This window comes from Scyliorhinus canicula, chromosome 6, assembly GCF_902713615.1.
Source record: "Scyliorhinus canicula chromosome 6, sScyCan1.1, whole genome shotgun sequence".
Lineage (NCBI taxonomy): Eukaryota > Metazoa > Chordata > Chondrichthyes > Carcharhiniformes > Scyliorhinidae > Scyliorhinus > Scyliorhinus canicula.
In genome coordinates, this window is record NC_052151.1 from 22,022,887 (window position 1) to 22,042,754 (window position 19,868).

At 48.6% G+C, this 19,868-nt stretch overlaps 1 protein-coding gene across 4 annotated transcripts in view; it reads right to left on the minus strand.

The window, feature by feature from the left end:
* Positions 1-19,868, minus strand: part of kif6 (kinesin family member 6) — a 683,903-nt gene continuing 664,035 nt past the window's right edge. For 3 of the 4 annotated variants that reach the window (XR_005460902.1, XM_038799042.1, XM_038799041.1), the window contains 2 exons: positions 19,705-19,811; positions 1-2,840 (listed from right to left, as the gene is read on the minus strand). Coding sequence is in view for 2 of the 4 variants with exons in the window: in XM_038799042.1 (XP_038654970.1) it covers positions 2,824-2,840; positions 19,705-19,811 (124 nt within the window). In the remaining 2 variants the exon portion in view is untranslated. Of the gene's footprint in view, positions 2,841-19,702; positions 19,812-19,868 lie in introns of those variants that run through there. The other variant, XM_038799043.1, reaches the window with a different exon arrangement.

The following is a 19,868-nucleotide window of genomic DNA, read 5'->3' on the forward strand; positions in this document are numbered from 1 at the left end:
TGTTGTGTCACTTAAGTATTTATTCACAATTTTAAAAAGTCAAAACTCCTAAAAGTTAACTACAAAAGTAAAAAGTTCTCATTAATTTCAAAATCTTTTTTGTCTATTTCAGTGTTTCTGGTGGAAAATTCCAGCAAACATTGAAAGCAATCGACATTAGTCTAACGTACAGCATGGGCGAAGGTTATAAACAGCAAAGACTCCAGGATTTGAGATTCTAATTAGGCGATGCCAAGGTTGTGTTTTAGAAAAATGTAAAGAATGCAAAGACAACGAAAGGCAAGGAATTCACCGCAGCTACTCTCCATCTTCCTGTGTTCATCTGGAATTCAAAAATCTTATTATAGGGAGGGAATAAGGCATGCCGGAAGCTAGAATGAGAGAGAATAAAGTTCAGGAACTCACTTAATAGAGCTGGACCTGATGGAATGTTATCAAGTAAAGTTTTTTCTTGTACCATATCCAGTTATGCGAAGTTTGCTAGATGGGATTTGAGAGGACAGCTGCCCTCCAGTCTTGGTCAACCTTGACCTTTCAAGACAAGGAAAAGGAAAAGAGGAAAGAGCTTCCCAGCACCAGCAATGGAGGAAATGTAGGCGTTTTATTGATGGTGCGTAATAGATTAAACTAAACATGGAAATTGCTCAGGGTGTGATCTGGGTGACTTGTAACAGGTACAAAATAATCAGCATTTTCAATTCTGTGGACCATAGTGCTTCAGCTTGAACTAACTGCTTTGTCAATTTTCTTAACAGTGCAAATTATTTGATATGGTTCCATTGACACCAGTTTCCATCCCATATCTCATCCATTATTCAGCTGTCAGCCGTTATAATAATGAATATTCAGCAGGCTGTGCAGGCATCAGCATTGCCTCTGATTCGATCAATGTCCTCACATGCACTTTTTCAGCAGGTACAGAAACCCTGTCCTGTTGGAGATCAATCACCTCAGCACAAACTTTGTGTGCTTCAAACCTGGCAGCTTCGTGGACTGTACTGCTCATCTGCTAGCTGGTGAGCTCAATGCATCCACCTGGACCTGCAGTTTGGTTTAATTTTTATTGGACAACAGTGACCCTTGCATTGTTTTACTTGCCACCCTAGTTTCCCTGCGGGGGGGGCATAAAAATTTAGAACCTCGAGTCACGTGTAAGCCAGATGGATAGAAGTTACAGGTTGTTTTCCTTGAAGGACAGTGGTGAACCAGTTGAGTTTTTGCAATAAAACTTAAAGTGTCATGCAGTCCATGAATTATTGAATATCGCTGATAAAAGAGACATGTTGCCGAAGCTTTTCATCTTGCACTCATCAGGACGAATACAACAACGCCAAATTTCAAATGATCACAACAATCTATACTAAAGAGTGAAAGGAAAGGGGGATGATTGGTTGGCAAGTCAACTCTAGTTGGCTGAGGCGTTGCCATGGAGAAAGCAATGGGCAACAATAGGCTCCCCGAACTCCTAGACAATTCAGAAATGGTGCAACGGTTCAAAATTGTTGAATTTGCTGAAGTTCGAGAATTTCAGAGAATGTTCAGCACAGAAACAGGCCATTTGGCCCCAAGTTAATGTTTATGCTGCACATGAGATTTACCAATCTACTTCTTCTCACTTTATATAGGAATATAGGACTTAGGAGTTGGAGTAGGCTATTCAGTCCCTTGAGCCTGCTCTGCTATTCAATAAGATCATGGCTGTGTCTTAGCACCATTTTGACATCTGCTCCCCAGTGTCCCCTTGCCCACCCCTGCATAACTCTCTTGTCCAACAAAAAATCTGTCTAACTCTGCGTTGAATCGATTCAATGACCGAGCCTCCACTGATATCTGGGGAAGAGAATTCCACAGACTAACTACCCGTTGAGACAAAACATTTCTCTTCACCTCTGTGTATCTTTTCATTCCTTCTCCCTCATCTATGTGTCCAAGCTTCCCTTTAAATGCATCTATCCTATTCACCTCAACTAGTTCATGCAGGGAAATAAATTTATCCTGAATTCCTTATTGGATTTAACAGTGACTATCACTTATTTATTTATGGTCCTTAATTCAATTTCAACATTTTACATGGTGATACAATCACCGCCTGTGAGTTGCCAGGATGAAAACCAGAAGGCTAATGTACCAAACATCATTTTCACAGTGAACAACATCAATGCTCACTTATCTGCAAAAAGGTGCTCACTATCTGCAAAAAGGCACAGAAAGGCATAGATAAGTCCAAAGGTGCGCAGGTTAGGTGGATTGACCATGCTAAATTGCCCTTAGTGTCCAAAATTGCTCTTAGTGTTAGGTGGGGTTACTGGGTTATGGGGATGGGTAGAGGTGTGGGTAGGGTGCTCTTTCCAAGAGCCGGTGCAGACTCGATGGGCCAAATGGCCTCCTCCTGCACTGTAAATTCTATGAAATAAGGAAAAGGATGATGAAAAATGACAGGCAAAAGCCTAAAGATCAGGCCAGGTTTTGAAATGACAGGAAGGAATTGAGATGTACTGGATAGCTTTGACTACTGGCTCGTGTTTTTCAAAATGTGCACATTATAGGCAGAAGTGTACACAAAGGAAATTACTGTGGATGGTCAGAAAAATGTTTTTGTGACTATTTGAGTCAAAAAGGCATTGTTACAGTGTAATTTCCATAACAAATCATAACGAAAAGATTTTCCATACAAAAATTGTGACCTATTCCTTTTTTAAATGAATTCAGTAGCAGTTTGAAAATTTCTGTGCTCTTTCCCTGATTCTGAAGTGTGAATGAAGCATTCCGGAGTCTTCTATGCATTAGTACAGTTGAACAAATAGCCTTGAACTCCACTGGGGACTATTTATTTCCCAGACCTGCAAAATAAAATTATTTTTTAGTGTCAGCATTTATGTCGACAATTGTAACGACAGTTGTTGCATCCATTTCACTTTGACGGGTGAATGTTTTCCTCAATCTCTCTTAACGATTATATTACAGATTTTTCCCCATTTCGACATTACTTCCATCTCCGAGTAGGCAAGAGTCTTTCCTTCAGGAAGGAAACCAATCTATAACTAACCACCAGAATGTGGAGATACCGGCGTTGGAGTGGGGTGAGCACAGTAACATGTCTTACAGCACAAGGTTAAACTCCAACAGGTTTGTTTCAAATCACTAGCTTTCGGAGCACAGCTCCTTCCTCAGGTAAATGAAGAGGTGGGGGTCCATAAACACATATATAGACAAATTCAATGATGCAAGATTTAACATGGTGTTGTAAGACTTCTTACTGTAACCACCATAAAGCACAGGAGAGCATTATGAGTTTTCCTGATATGCAGGGCTGGAATTTCCTGTGCTGAATTAGGTCAGCATAGAGGTGGGAGACTAAATATAATGAGCCAGTGACCAGCGAGGTGGCCTGCCGCCTCCCGTCCTCACCCTGCTGATTTTCCAAGGCAGGGGAGAACGGGAAAGTAAAGAAAGCCAGACTGTTAATTGGGCACATTTACATAATTCAGTGGCTCATGAAGAGCTCAACTTCTAACACGCCAAGATTTTTGTGGGAGTGGGAGGCTGCTGTGTGAAGCTCAACAGCTCCAGCCCATTGAGAACAGGATCGACGGTGTTGAAACGTTTTATGTGATTTTTAAAAAATGACAGTTTTGACATATATTGCACAGCAATGGAATTTTAATATCACTGATATTTCCCTACTCTATCCCTGGTTCCAGATCTCCAGCTGTCCTGGCCTACTTGGAGTATAAAAGTAGAGATGTGGGGCTGGTTTCTCCAATATGGTTTCTCCAATAAGGTGGACAAGTCCCCAGGTCCGGATGGGATCTATCCCAGGTTACTGAGGGAAGCGAGGGACGAAATAGCTGGGGCCTTAACATATATCTTTGCAGCATCCTTGAGCACGGGTGAGGTCCCGGAGGACTGGAGAATTGCTAATGCTGTCCCTTTGTTTAAGAAGGATAGCAGGGATAATCCAGGGAATTATAGACCTGTGAGCTTGACGTCAGTGATAGGCAAACTGTTGGAAAATATACTGAGGGATAGGATCTATTCACATTTGGAAGAAAATAGACTTATCAGTGATAGACAGCATGGTTTTGTGCAGGGAAGGTCATGTCTTACAAACCTAATAGAATTCTTTGAGGAAGTGACAAAGTTAATTGATGAGGGAAGGGCTGTAGATGTCATATACATAGACTTCAGTAAGGCGTTTGTTAAAGTTTCCCATGGCAGGTTGTTGGAAAAAGTGAAGTTGCATGGGGTTCAGGGTGTACTAGCTAGATGGATAAAGAAATGGCTGAGCAACAGGAGACAGAGAGTCGTGGTGGAAGGGAGTGTCTCAAAATGGAGAAGGGTGACTAGTGGTGTTCCACAGGGATCCGTGCTCAGACCACTGTTGTTTGTGATATACATAAATGATCTGGACGAAGGTATAGGTGGTCTGATTAGCAAGTGTGCAGATGATACTAAGATTGGTGGAGTTGCAGATAGCGAGGGGGACTGTCAGAGAATACAGCAAAATATAGATTGATTGGGGAGTTGGGCAGAGAAATGGCAGATGGAGTTCAATCCAGGCAAATGCGAGGTGATGCATTTTGGAAGATCTAATTCAAGAGCGGACTATATGGTCAAAGGGGAAAATTGATGTACAGAGAGATCTGGGAGTTCAGGTCCATTGTACCTTGAAGGTGGCACGCAGGTCGATAGAGTGGTCAGGAAGGCATACAGCATGCTTGCCTTCATCAGACGAGGTATTGAGTACAAGAGTCGGCAGGTCATGTTACAGTTGTACAGGACTTTGGTTAGGCCACATTTGGAATACTGCGTGCATTTCTGGTCGCCACATTACCAGAAGGATGTGGATGCTTTAGAGAGGGTGCAGAGGAGGCTCACCAGGATGTTGCCTGGTATGGAGGGTGCCAGCTATGAAGAAAGGTTGAGTAGATTAGGATTGTTTCCGTTGGAAAGACGGAGGTTGAGGGGGGACCTGATTGAGGTCTACAAAATTATGAGAGGTATGGATAGGGTGGATATCAACAAGCTCTTTCCAAGACTGGGGATGTCAATTACAAGGGTGTCACGATTTCAAGGTGAGAGGGGGAAAGTTTAAGGGAGATGTGCGTGGAAAGTTTTTTATGCAGAGGGCGGTGGATGCCTGGAACGCTTTTCCAGCGGAGGTGGTAGAGGCGGGCACGATAGCATCATTTAAGGTGAATCTAGACAGATATATGAACGGGCAGAGAACAGAGGGAAGTAGATCTTTGGAAAATAGGCGACAGGTTTAGATAAAGGTTCTGGATTGGCGCAGGCTGGGAGGGCCGAAGGGCCTGTTCCTGTGCTGTAATTTTCTTTGTTCTTTGTTCTTAGTAATGGGGCTATGTTTAAGCTGGCGTTTCACTCTGGATTTTCCTTAAGAAAGTCCTGAGTGATTCTCCAACCTGCAGGGGGTTATCAGGGCCCTGAAGTGCTTCTCGCAGATCTGGCTGTGGATACAGGGCCCCGCCCTTCCGATCAGGAATCCACGCATGCGCACGGCGGCGGACGTCCGGACTGAGTCTACAGCCGACATTCCCGACAGGCAATAAGTGGTTAGAACCACGCTGTCGGGAACTCGACTGGTTTCTGCGGAGAATTGCGGGGAGAAAGGCCTCTGTCAATGGCCCCCAACCCGCGCTGTGTAGTTCTCGCGCAAGAGGCTCCCGAACGATTCTCCGGGGACCTTGGTCTCCTTATTTGAGGAAGAATGTGTTGGCATTTGAGACAGTTCAGATGAGGTTCACCAGATTGATTCCGGGGATGAAAGGGTTGACGCAGGAGGAGAGATTAAACAGTTTGGGATTATACTCGATGGTGTTTAGAAGGATGAGAGGGGATCTGTTTGAGATATATAAAATACTAAATGGGATTGATAAAGTAAACGTAGACCAAATGTTCCCCCTTGTGGGGCATTCTAGAACGAGAGGTCACATATACAGGTTGAAAGGGGGTAGATTTACAACTGTGGTGAATTTGTGGAACTCGCTGCCCCATAGTGCGGTGAAGACTGAATCATTAAATAGTTTCAAGAAGATAGATATATTTCTGATTTTAAAAATGGGTCAAAGGGATATGGGAACAGACAGGAAGGTGGATTTGGTCCAGGAAGTGATCAGCTATGATCTGATTGTATGGTGGAGCAGGCTCGAAGGGTTGAATTGCCTACTTCGGCTCCTATGTTGCTACGAATGTGCAGATTATTTCCTTTTCGTAAACCATTTACAGACGGCAACCACAACAATGGCTGCTGGGTCAGACCAGAACACTGCCCACTTGCCTGGTGTCCTGCCTCCATTCCTCCCTCTCCCTCAACATTAATTGGTTAGCTCCCATTACCTGTTCAATTACATTTCTGCCTTGATGAAAATGTTGATCCATTCCTGGTTTGTGTTGGGGAGGGGTTTGTGATCTGGAAATTAAATTCCCCCATTTACTGCCTTCTCCTGGATCTTTCTCAGTGTCCCCTTCCTCTTAATGGGAACTGCAGCCTTTCCCTTTCTATTCATTATCAGCTCAAACCCTACAGGGGTCCACAACGTGGAACAATGCATCATTTAGATTTTGTGTCCTCTGTTACAAAAGAAGCAGAAAGAGTGATTGCTTGGCGCAGAAATATAAGGGCCTGGACTCTGAGAACCGGCTTTGAGACCCACAATTCTAACTCCCCCCATGGGCAGCACGATGGCCTAGTGGTTAGCACAGCTGCCTCACGGCACTGAGGTCCCAGATTCAATCCCGGCTCTGGGTCACGGTCCGTGTGGAGTTTACACATTCTCCCCGTATCTTGACTTTGAAAGTTCTCCCCCTGAGCACTGTACCTACCATTTTCTCTGAAGGAATGAGGTTCTAATGTGCACACCTGTGGCTCATAGAGGCCACTGCACATGTTAAACTGCAGCTGCCTCAGGCTGATCTGATTTTTCACTGACGAGATATTCAAAACACAACTTGTGCAATTTAGAGACGGTTTAAGGTTACCAGAGTCCTTTGGAGAGCTGGGGTATCCTTTTGAACGTGGTCCAGGGCCATCTTTGGGAGAGGTAAGATGCCCTTTGGGATTTATAAAATTACACATGGATGTGCATATAAAGTACATAAACTCATTGGAACTGTCAAGAGAACTGTTAAGATAACTGTCAGGATATTTAAAACTCCTGCCCTTTAATTGAAAGAAAAACTGCTTGCAGCGTTACAAAAATCCATGCCTGCTATTTCATCTGTTGACATAGTTCTGAGGATTACCATTGTAGGGTTAGTACTACATGATTTACTGCCTTCTGCACTGCAAATTCTATGATTTAACAACTTTTCATTATCACATTGGGTTGCTCATTTGACTGCCAGCTCTAACTTTTAAAAACTGTCTGAAGTGGGACTATGAATTGCAATGCTTATTTTTATAAGGGATTGAAGGAATGCAAATGTAGTGAATGGAATTTTTGTCAACAAGAGTATTTTGTTTTGAAACTGTGAACCTTTTTTATTTATGATCTTTAATGAATTTTAGTGTAGGTCCTGATGCATACCTATGGTGGATATTGGGTGAAGTACTATAGAAACTAGGAGCAGGAGTAGACAATTTGACTCTTCGAGCTTGCTCTGCCATTCAAGATCATCATGGCTGTTCCACTATCTCAATTCCATATTCCTGCTTTCTTCCCATACCCCTTTCTGCCATTAAAATCTAAAAGATTATCTATATGTTTCTTGAATACGTTCAATGACTTGGCCTCCATGGATCATAAGATGAAGTAACAGAAGAAGGCCATTCAGCCCATCAGATCTGCTCCACCATTCATTGAGATCATGGGTGTCTGTGGTAGCCTTCTGCGGGAGAGAATTCTACAGGTGCACTACTCTAAGTGAAAAAATATTTCATCATCTCAGTCCTGAATGGTCTACCCTGAATCCGGAGACTATGTCCCCTGGTACAAGATTCCCCAACCAGGGAAAACAACCTCGCTGTATCAAGTCCGCCCAGCCCTGTTGGAATTTTAGATATTTCAATCAGATTATCTTTACCCTTCTAAACTCTAGTCAATACAGGCCCAGTCGGACCAATCTCTCCTCATAGGACAGTCCCACCAACCCCTGTAACAGCCGGAAGAACCTCTGCTGTATTCCCTCTAGGGCAAATATATCCCTTTTAGGTAGGGAGGCCAAGACTGCACGTAATACTCCAGGTGTGGTCTCACCAAGGCCATGTATAACTGCGGTAAGAGATCCCTATCTATGGACTCAAATCCCTTTGCAATGAAGGCCAACATAACGTTTGCCTTCCTAATTACATGCTGCACCTGCCTCTCCACTTTCATTGACTGGTGTAAAAAACACTCCAATCCCTTTGTACGTCCAAATTTCCCAATATATCACCATTTAAATAATACTCTTCCTTTCTGTTATTCACATTGAAGCATATAACTTCACAATTAACCACATTGTCCTGCATCTGCCATGTGTTTGCCCTTTCACTCAACTCTCTCTCTCGAAGAAGTCTTACAACACCAGGTTAAAGTCCCACAGGTTTTAAAAAAAAAATGTTTTATTAAGATTTTCACAAAATATAAACAAAACAATATTAACAAAACAACCATAGTAAAAACCAAAGAACCCCCCCCCCCCCCCCCCCCAGCAACTACAAAAACAAAAAAAAGCAAACAAAAAGGAAAGCGATAACACCCGCCGCATCCAATAAACCCATGTAAAAGTCCCACAGGTTTGTTTGTAAGACTTCTTACTGTGCTCACCCCAGTCCAACGCCGGCATCTCCACATCACAACTCTCTCTAGGGAGAACAATCCCGGTTTATTCAATTTCTCCTCGTAAGGTAAACCTTTTCTGTACTCTCTCCAAAGTCTTCCCGTCCTTCTGGTAGTGCGGTGACCAGAATTGGACACAGTATTCCAAATGTGGCCTAACTAACGTTCTATATAATTGTAACATAATGTTTGTGCTTTTATACTCGATACCCTGTCTGATGAAGGCAAGCATGCCATATGCTTTCTTACAGTTGTACACTTAATAGAACATAGAACATACAATGCAGAAGGAGGCCATTCGGCCCATCGAGTCTGCACCGACCCACATTAAGCCCTCACTTCCACCCTATTCCTGTAACCCAATAACCTCTCCTAACCTTTTTGGAAACTAAGGGCAATTTAGCATGGCCACTCCACTTAACCTGCACGTCTTTGGACTGTGGGATGAAACTGGAGCATCCGGAGGAAATCCACGCAGACATGGGGATAACGTGTAGACTCCGCACAGACAGTGACCCAGCAGGGAATCGAACCTGGGACCCTGGCGCTGTGAAGCCACTTGTGCTACCGTGCTGTCGTGCATGCATCTCTGATTTCTTGTTTAATACCTTCCCTTGCATCTCCAGTGCTGCTTGGGGGCCTATAGACAACCCCCCAAAAATGTTTTCAGCCCCATGGGTTTTCATATCTCTACCCATAGATGCACAGAGTTGGGATGGCAAGTGTGAGAGAAAAAGTATGGTGGGCATGGGTTAGCACAATGTTAGCATAGGGGCTATATGGCAGTGAGTAGAGGGGTGTATGTTGGCATGGAGGTATTCAGTGCCATGGAGGTTTTTAGAGGAACATTCATTGGCATGGCGGGTATGACGGGCTATAGAGGTGGGAGGAAGTCAATTCCATTGAAGTCAATGGAAATTAAATGATGATAAGCAAAGTGAGCTGCTATCTCGCTTTCACTCTAATGCTTTTGCACAAAGTCAAGATTTACCCTGTTAATTAGCTTTTAAATTCCTGCTAAAAGAGTGGGTTGCCTATTTCGGCAGTTTATTTTAATGAGTTAGGATTACAACTAAGTCACTAATTTAACTATTTAACAAACTATTTAACAATGTTTTTAACTAATTTTTAAAAATAAATTTACAGTACCAATTATTTTTTTCAATTACGAGGCAATTTAGAATGGGTTGTGGGGTGAAACCCACGCAAACACGGGGAGAACATGCAAACTCCACACAGACAGTGACCCGAGGCCGGGATCGAACCCGGGTTCTCAGTACTGTAGACAGCAGTGATAACCACTGTGCCACCCGTTTTTAACTAATTTAAAGTAAATATGTTACTGACTGAGCTTCGCTGAGTTAAAGGTAATCTTTTTAACTTTTTGATATTGGTCTCCTGCAGCATTTCAAGATACAAGCAGTAGCAAGAAGAGTGTCCTAATTTTAGCACCAAATGGAATGAATTGGGAATGAAAGGACACCATGAAAGGGTTGAAGATGTAAAAATACTAAATGTTATTCTGTACAATAGGAAAGAGTTTTCAGTGAAGCTTACAATTAATTAAGCATCTGTAATTGTCCTCTCCTGCGTAACAGAGCCTTGTTATACACCAGAAATATCTTGTCTGAAGAGTTTGTGTCTGGCAAACTGCTTAACATGCACTTTGGGCAACATTCTTACATACCCTCTTACACACCTTACACACCATAATGCCCTTGTTGCTCCAGACTATGTAAAGTATCTAGCCTGGTTAACATTACAAAACCAACAGTATAACATGCACAATGATTGCCATACATCTCAATACACAAGGGCAATTAGAAATGGGCAACACTCTAGCCAGCGAAGCCTACATTCAAAAAAAAATTTCTCTCGACATTCTACTTCGACAAGCCCAGATGAGCAAGTGTTACAAAAGAGCAGGATCAATTATCTAGGGCCTCACGGTAGCATGGTGGTTAGCATCAATGCTTCACAGCTCCAGGGTCACTGTCTGTGTGGAGTCTGCACGTCCTCCCCGTGTGTGCGTGGGTTTCCTCCGGGTGCTCCGGTTTCCTCCCACAGTCCAAAGATGTGCAGGTTAGGTGGATTGGCCATGCTAAATTGCCCGTAGTGTAAGGTTAATGGGGGGATTGTTGGGTTACGGGTATGTGGGTTTAAGTGGGGTGATCATTGTTCGGCACAACATCGAGGGCCGAAGGGCCTGTGCTGTACTGTTCTATGTTCTATGTTATGGGGGTATAATTAGAGACTGAAGTAATTAAATGGGAGGCAAATTGAAAGTCTCTGGGGCGGAGGGCAGGGATAATAATAATAATCTTTAGCGGAGGGCAGGGATAATAATAATAATCTTTATTGTCTCAAGAAGGCTTACATTAACACTGCAATGAAGTTACTGTGAAAAGCCCCTAGTCACCACACTCTGGCACCTGTTCGGGTACACAGAGGGAGATTTCAGAATGTCCAATTCACCTCACAGCACATCTTTCAAGACTTGTGGGAGGAAACCGAAGCACCCGGAGAAAACCCACGCAGACATGGGGGGGGCGGGATTCTCCCCTACCCGGCGGGGCGGGGGGTCCCGGCGTAGCGGAGTGGCGCCAACCACTCCGGCGTCGGGCCTCCCCAAAGGTGCGGAATTCTCCGCACCTTTAGGGGCCAAGCCCTGACATTGAAGGGCTAGGCTCGTGCCGGAGCGGTTGGCACCACACCGACTGGCGCCCAAACCGGCTCCAGCGGCCTTTGACGCCCGCCACCCGGCACCGTGGCTGGCCGAAAGGCCTTCGCCGGTTCGCGCATGCGCCGGTGCGTCAGCTGCCGCTCACGTCACCACCGGCACATGCGCGCTGGGGGATTCTCTTCCGCCTCCGCCATGGTGGAGGCAGTGGCGGCGACGGAAGAAAAAGCGTGCCCCCACAGTACTGGCCCGCCTGCCGATCGGTGGGCCCCGATCGCGGGCCTGGCCACCGTCGGGGCACCCCCCGGGGTCCGATCGCCCCGCCAGGGCCCCGGGGGCCCGCTCGCGCCGCCGATCCCGCCTCCACCAGAGGTGGTTCAAACCACGGCGGAGGGAGAGGCCTCCCAGTGGCGGGACTTCGGCCCATCGCGGGCCGGAGAATCGCCGCAGGGGGCTCGCCGATCGGCGGGTGGTGTTTCCCGCCCCCGCCAATTCACGGGTGGTGGAGAATTTCTGCCACGACGGGGACGGGATTTTCGGCAGCCCTGGGCGATTCTCCGACCCTGCGGGGGGTCAGAGAATTTCGCCCGGGGTGAGCGTGCAGATTCCGCACAGGCAGTGACCCAAGCCGGGAATCGAACCTGGGACCCTGGCACTGTGAAGCAATAATGCTACCCACTGTGCTGCCGTGCTGGAGCTGTATAAAATGCAGTTGGTCCACAGCTAAAGAACTGTGTGCAGTTCTGGTTGCCATACTATAGGAAGCATGTGATTACACAAGAGAGGGTGCAGAGGGGATTCACCAGGATTTTGCCTTGGCTGGAGCGTCGCAGTAATAAAGAAAGGCTGGGGTTGTTTTCCCCTTACAGTAGAGTAGGCTTAGAGGGGACATGATCGAGAAGTACAAAATTATGAGGGACACAGATAGGGAAGATAGAAAGGGACTTTTCCCCTTAGTAGATCGGTCAATAGAATTAAGGTAAAGGGCAGTGGATTTGAGGAAAATGTTTTCACTCAGAGGGTGATTGGAATCTGGAACTCGCTGCCTGAAAGGGTGTTAGAAGCAGGAACCCTCATAACACTTGACAAGCATTTAGATGAACTTTGAAATGCCATTGCTACGGGTAAAGTGCTGAAAAATGGGATTTGAAAGATTGGTGTTTGATGGCCGTCACAGATACGATGGACTGAAGGGTCTCTCTTTTGTGCTGTAGAACTATGGACGCGATTTAATGGAGCAGAAAACAGAGTCCCGTTTTGGGTGCTTGCAGCACCAAGAAGCATTGCTGTATTTAATGGGACTTTGCCGTGGGTTTTGGTGAGGAATGCCCCACCGAGGCCACACTTATCGAATTTCCTGCACTGACAAGCTCAGCTCACCAGTGCCGGAAGACGACTCGCGGATTCGGACACCATGTTTAAATGCAGCTCTGATCTTTCAACTCCCCTCAGCCAGCACGCCCCCCGCCCCTCCCGCGGTCTCTGGATTCCCCCACTGCACACAACTTATCTGTTAGGGGGTCCTTGAGCACCCCCCCCCACCTCTTAAGTACAGGGCACCCCCAGGACCCAATACCTGGCACAGGCAATCTGGTAGTCGGGCACATTGGCACTGCCAGCCTGACACACTGGCCAGCCCCTGCCAGCTTAGTGGTGCCACCCAGGAACCATGGCAGTGCCAGGGCGGCACTCTGGGTGCCTGGGTAGCAGTACCAAGATACCTGGATGTCAGTGGGAATACCACCCTACCCAGAGCCCGACCAGCCACGTGTCTCTAATTGCCTGGGAGACCCCCTACGGCGCTGTTACGCCTGGTCCAGTGCTAAACAATGTCCTGGCAAGGTCGTTAGTTCCCATGTCGGGAGAATATGGCGCATATATTGAATGGCTCATTTAAATATGTTAATCCGGATCTCGCCCAGCGAGGGTGAGATTCAGATCACGTCTCGCAAGATCTCGGTGAATCTCACGAGGTGTTTCGAGTGTCGCAAATCTTGCAAGAGGCCGCACTCGAGATTCAACTGCCTCGTCGTGTCAGCAAGCTGGGTGCAACATGGCCAATAAATCACACCCTATGACTCTATTCAGGCTTTGGGGAATCAGGAGGCGAGTTATTCACCGCAGGATTCCCAGCCTCCGACCTGCTCATGTAATCGCAGTGTCCCTGGGGGAACTCAAGTGAATGTCAGTGAGCAGGTTATTGATGTCCAAGTGCTGCTTGATGGTACTGTCGATGACACTTTCCATCCTTTGCTGATGATCGCGAATTGTCTGATGGGGTGGTAATTGGCTGGTTCGGACCTGTCCTACTTCTTGAAGACAAGATATACAAGCTGTCATGTTTCTCACATTACAACATGGACTATGCTTCAAAAATACCTAATTAGCTGTAATGTGCTTTAAGATTTCCAGTAGTTGTGAAAGGAACTATATAGATCCTTAATTATTTTTTAGAATAATTTTTCTGTGTTGATATTTTTGATATTGGCTAAATATAGTCTAGCCAATTACCACCTCCACCAGTCTACTCTCGATCATCATTAAAGTGAAAAATGTATTAATAACAGTGGCATCATGTGACACTTGCACAGCAATTATCTGTTCACCGATGCTTAGTTTGGATTCTGACACCCACATGGCTCCATTGCAGCCCAGGTCCAAACATGGTCAAAAGAGCTGAGCCCAAGAAGCAAGGTGAGAGGAACTGAGGCAGGGTGAGAGGAACTGAGGGAGGGTGAGAGGAACTGAGGCAAAGTGAGAGGAACTGAGGCAGGGTGAGAGGAACTGAGGGAGGGTGAGAGGAACTGAGGCAGGGTGAGAGGAACTGAGGCAGGGTGAGAGGAACTGAGGCAAAGTGAGAGGAACTGAGGCAGGGTGAGAGGAACTGAGGCAGGGTGAGAGGAACTGAGGGAGGGTGAGAGGAACTGAGGGAGGGTGAGAGGAACTGAGGGAGGGTGAGAGGAACTGAGGCAAAGTGAGAGGAACTGAGGGAGGGGGAGAGGAACTGAGGTAGGGTGAGAGGAACTGAGGCAGGGTGAGAGGAACTGAGGGAGGGTGAGAGGAACTGAGGCAAAGTGAGAGGAACTGAGGCAGGGTGAGAGGAACTGAGGCAGGGTGAGAGGAACTGAGGCAAAGTGAGAGGAACTGAGGCAAAGTGAGAGGAACTGAGGGAGGGTGAGAGGAACTGAGGGAGGGTGAGAGGAACTGAGGCAAAGTGAGAGGAACTGAGGGAGGGGGAGAGGAACTGAGGCAGGGTGAGAGGAACTGAGGCAAAGTGAGAGGAACTGAGGCAGGGTGAGAGGAACTGAGGCAGGGTGAGAGGAACTGAGGCAAAGTGAGAGGAACTGAGGCAAAGTGAGAGGAACTGAGGCAAAGTGAGAGGAACTGAGGCAAAGTGAGAGGAACTGAGGCAAAGTGAGAGGAACTGAGGCAAAGTGAGAGGAACTGAGGCAAAGTGAGAGGAACTGAGGCAGGGTGAGAGGAACTGAGGCAGGGTGAGAGGAACTGAGGGAGGGTGAGAGGAACTGAGGCAAAGTGAGAGGAACTGAGGCAGGGTGAGAGGAACTGAGGCAAAGTGAGAGGAACTGAGGCAAAGTGAGAGGAACTGAGGGAGGGTGAGAGGAACTGAGGCAAAGTGAGAGGAACTGAGGGAGGGTGAGAGGAACTGAGGCAAAGTGAGAGGAACTGAGGGAGGGTGAGAGGAACTGAGGCAAAGTGAGAGGAACTGAGGCAGGGTGAGAGGAACTGAGGCAAAGTGAGAGGAACTGAGGCAGGGTGAGAGGAACTGAGGCAAAGTGAGAGGAACTGAGGCAGGGTGAGAGGAACTGAGGCAAAGTGAGAGGAACTGAGGCAGGGTGAGAGGAACTGAGGCAGGGTGAGAGGAACTGAGGCAAAGTGAGAGGAACTGAGGCAAAGTGAGAGGAACTGAGGCAAAGTGAGAGGAACTGAGGCAGGGTGAGAGGAACTGAGGCAAAGTGAGAGGAACTGAGGGAGGGTGAGAGGAACTGAGGCAAAGAGAGAGGAACTGAGGCAGGGTGAGAGGAACTGAGGAGCGTGCAGAGGAGGGGGGGCGACGGATGCCCGGGGCCAACGCACCGTCGCCCCCCCTCTGCACGCCGCTGCCCCTACCCCAACCCCCTCCCCTCACCACCCCTACCCCCTTCACCACCCCTACCCCACTCGAATGCCGCACCCCCCCCACTAACGTCGCACCCCCCCCCCAATAACGCCGCACCCCCCGCCACTAACGCCGCACCCCCCCCCCACTAACGCCGCACACCCCCCCCCCCTAACGGAGGAAGGAAGGGGGGGAGGAGGAAGGAAGGGGGGAGGAGGAAGGAGGGGGGGGAGGAAGGAAGGGGGAGGAGGAAGGAAGGGGGGGAGGAGGAAGGAAGGGGGGAGGAGGAAGGAAGGGGGGGAGGAAGAAGGGGGGGAGGAAGAGAGGGGGGGGGGTGTGTGGGATACCGGCCTTCAGAGGGAGGGGGACGGGGTGTGGGTACCGGCGTTGAGGGGGGGGGGGCGGCGTTCAGAGGGGGGGGACCCGGCGTTGAGAGGGGGGGAACCGGCGTTGAGAGGGGGGGGACCCGGCGTTGAGAGGGGGGGGACCCGGCGTTGAGAGGGGGGGGGTTGCGGCGATGAGGGGGGGGTTGCGGCGTTGAGGGGTGGGGGGTTGCGGCGTTGTGAGAGATGGGGGGGGGTGGCGTTGGAGGGGGGTAGGGGTGGTGGGGAGGGGGGAGGGGCGTTGGAGGGAGGTAGGGGTGGTGAGGGGGGTGTGGTTGGGGTAGGGGGCAGCGGCGTACAGAGGGGGGGGCGACGGTGCGTTGGCCCCGGGCATCCGTCGCCCCCCTCTCTGCACGCCGCTGCCCCCAAACCCCCCCCGATGCCGCAACCCACCCCCCCGATGTCCGCAACCCCCCCCCCATGCCGCAACCCCCCCCGATGCGCGCAACCCCCCCCGATGCCGCAACCCCCCCCCGATGCCGCAACCCCCCCGATGCCGCAACCCCCCCGATGCCCCCCCCGATGCCACAACCCCCCCCGATGCCGCAACCCCCCCGATGCCGCAACCCCCCCCCCCCCGATGCCGCAACCCCCCCCCGATGCCGCAACCCCCCGATGCCGCAACCCCCCCCGATGCCGCAACCCCCCCCGATGCCGCAACCCACCCCCCCGATGCCGCAACCCCCCGATGCCGCAACCCCCCCGATGCCGCAACCCCCCCCGATGCCGCAACCCCCCCCCGATGCCGCAACCCCCCCGATGCCGCAACCCACCCCCCCGATGCCGCAACCCCCCCGATGCCGCAACCCCCCGATGCCGCAACCCCCCGATGCCGCAACCCCCCCGATGCCGCAACCCACCCCCCCGATGCCGCAACCCCCCCGATGCCGCAACCCCCCCCCGATGCCGCAACCCCCCCGATGCCGCAACCCCCCCGATGCCCACCCCACCCCCCGTGCCGGCAACCCCCCCGATGCCGCAACCCCCCCGATGCCGCACCCCACCGATGCCGCAACCCCCCCGATGCCGCAACCCCCCCGATGCCGCAAACCCCCCCCACCGATGCCGCAACCCACCCCCCCCCGGTGCCGCACCCCCCCCCGGATGCCGCAACCCGCCCCGATGCCGCAACCCACCCCCCCCCCCCCGGACACTGACGGCGTCACCCATCATCAATGGTTGACGCCGTTTTAAAGCAACTGTGATTTTCGCCGACGTGACCCGTGGCCACGTCGGCGGGACTTCGGCCAATCCGGGCCGGAGATTTATGGAAACTAAAAAAAAAATGAAATCCCGCCGGCGCCAGCTGTTTTCAGAGGCTGCCGGCGGGATTTGCACAGCGCCGGTTTTTGGCCGGTCAGAGATTTAAAAACCCTGCGGGGAGCGGGATTAACGCCGCTGCCGGCGATTCTCCGACCCTGCGTGGGGTCGGAGAATTTCGCCCTCGTATAGTAAAGATACCAGGGTAACAGCCTGTGTGACAGGGAATCAACTTGATTCCAAACATAAGCAGACACATCACCCGGGAGCCAATGTGGTCCTAAAAATACCTCATTAACTCTCCACAAGGTTGGGTAGTTGCCCAAAGTTGTAAAGATCAGGGAATGAAGGAGAAAAAATCCATCAAATTCAAAAGAAATGTCAACTTCTTCAGTCCTTGGGCAGCACGGTGGCGTAGTGGGTTAGCCCTGTTGCCTCACGGCGCCAAGGTCCCAGGTTTGATCCCGGCTCTGGGTCACTGTCCATGTGGAGTTTGCATGGGTTTTGCCCCCACAACCCAAAAATGTGCAGGGTAGGTGGGTTGGCCAAGTTAAATTGCCCCTTAATTTGAAAAAAAAATGAATTGTGTACTCTAAATTTATAAAAAAAATACAAAAAAAAACTTCAGTCCTTTAATATGCTTGTTGCCTAGTTAAAATTTGTAATCTCTGTAATCACACACCACTGTTTAATGAGTGCTGGAAGCTGTGACGAATCAGATAGCAAATCACTGAAGCGTACTAGTGATAACACCATCTGTTCTCAGGTAGATATCATCTGGGCAAATGGAAAATTCAGATGTGGATGTAAAGAAATATCCTCAATGTATGAATAACCTGATTGCTTTCTTACTTCCTGGGCTGTCAATCCTGCATATGTTCCTAATGGGAATTCACACTCAGTGCTATTGTGTGCAATGGTCTGAGTGCTGTGGACTAACAAGCTCCATTGAAGTTTATGTTGCTGATCCACAAGGTATTTAACCCTTGCAAAAGAACTCCCCCACCCCTACCCCCCTCCACCCTGTTGTGAGCCAGTCTCCTGATGGCTCAATTGGAAAGGGCAGTGTACAACCCAACCATATAGACCAGAGGGAGGTCGCCAGTCTGTGCTGAGTTACATCATCTGAGCCAAGACAGAAGTACGTACATTACAATTCACCTCAGTGAGGGTAAAGACTGCTGTATCTGAGCAATAGTTACTGCTTTCAGCTGGAGAGTCCAATTGTATACATGGGGTGAGGAGAGCATAGGTTCTGCACCCCCCCCCCCCCCCCCCCCCCCACACCACCATAACTGAATGGTCTGTCACTATTCATTTTCAAGTCTTCTATAAAAATAATGGCGATAAAACAAATAAAAGGGAAACAAATGAGCAAAAAAGTAATGCTGCCATTTTTTCTGCTTTTGAGCAAAGAAATATCTAAACTCCACCTCAACATATACAACAATATTATTAAGGTATTTTTCCTTGCCATTTTAACATGACTAATTGACACTTGCTACATTCATATTCAGTTGTGTTTGATATGGCAACAAACTAAACTGTGATTTGCTAAAGGCTGAGGCAACAACCCAAACCGGAAATTTGGTAAAAATAGCGGGAAAGGTGGACAAAATCACAAGGAAGGAAGGGGCAATGCCTGCTAAATGTGCGTTAGTAATTAATTACAAGTATATTTTTGTCAGGCGAATTTGAGTTAAGGCGAGTGGTGACACAGATACACTGCACGTTATTTTTAATGAAATGTTAATCAGAGTGGACAATGCAAGGCTGCAGGGACCTACACAGACTTGTTTCACATCATGAGGGGGATTGATTAGTTTTCCTGGGGTGATCTGCAGTTTAATTCATGGTTTAAAAAAAAACAATATTGTTCATTCCAGCACTTTAAAATTGGTATTATTGGAAGCACTTTGTGATAAATCGTTAGTACTGTTAAACAAACTATTCCAACTATCAGTTTTGCGTTGGGAGATTGGAAATCCACAATTTCTACAACATACTCTTGAACAAGGAGGTTGGGGGGGGGGGGGGGGGGGGGGTCGGTAATGAGGGCCTGGCCACATCGGCAACTTTTATGGGATCTTATTTGGGGCAGAGCTGATGGATCCGCGACACCAGGCATTTGGACCTGATGCCCCTGTAATGGAGCATGTCTAGATCACTGAAGATTTGATCTTTCCAGTGGGGAGAGTTCTGTGTGACCAGCACCGTCTGCCATATTTTAAAGCCTACTCCCTCTGGAGGGATCCTGAGACAGGCCCCTGTTGGTCTGATTGCCTGCCCAGTTTATTGAGGTTAGGTGACCTCGCAGTCACTCTGCTTACTTTGGGAAGGGTTAGTGACAGAGGTTGCATGTAGGCACCATCTGCAACGTTACACCGTGTTAAACAACCTATGCATTTTCTTGACACTGTGTGACTCCTCTCCCCTTCTCCCTCTATCCTGTTCCCAAGAGTTGCACTCACTCTTTGGTCTCACCTTTCTTCTGCATAAGGCTTTGTCTTGCTCGAACGAATGCCAGAATGTCAGCATCAGTCTGTCCGTCACCAGTCAGGGGAATGGATGAGCCAATACTTGAAGGCAAGCTGCGTGAGATGAACGGTACACAAACTTAAACACTAAAAATTCAATGCAGTTTGTTA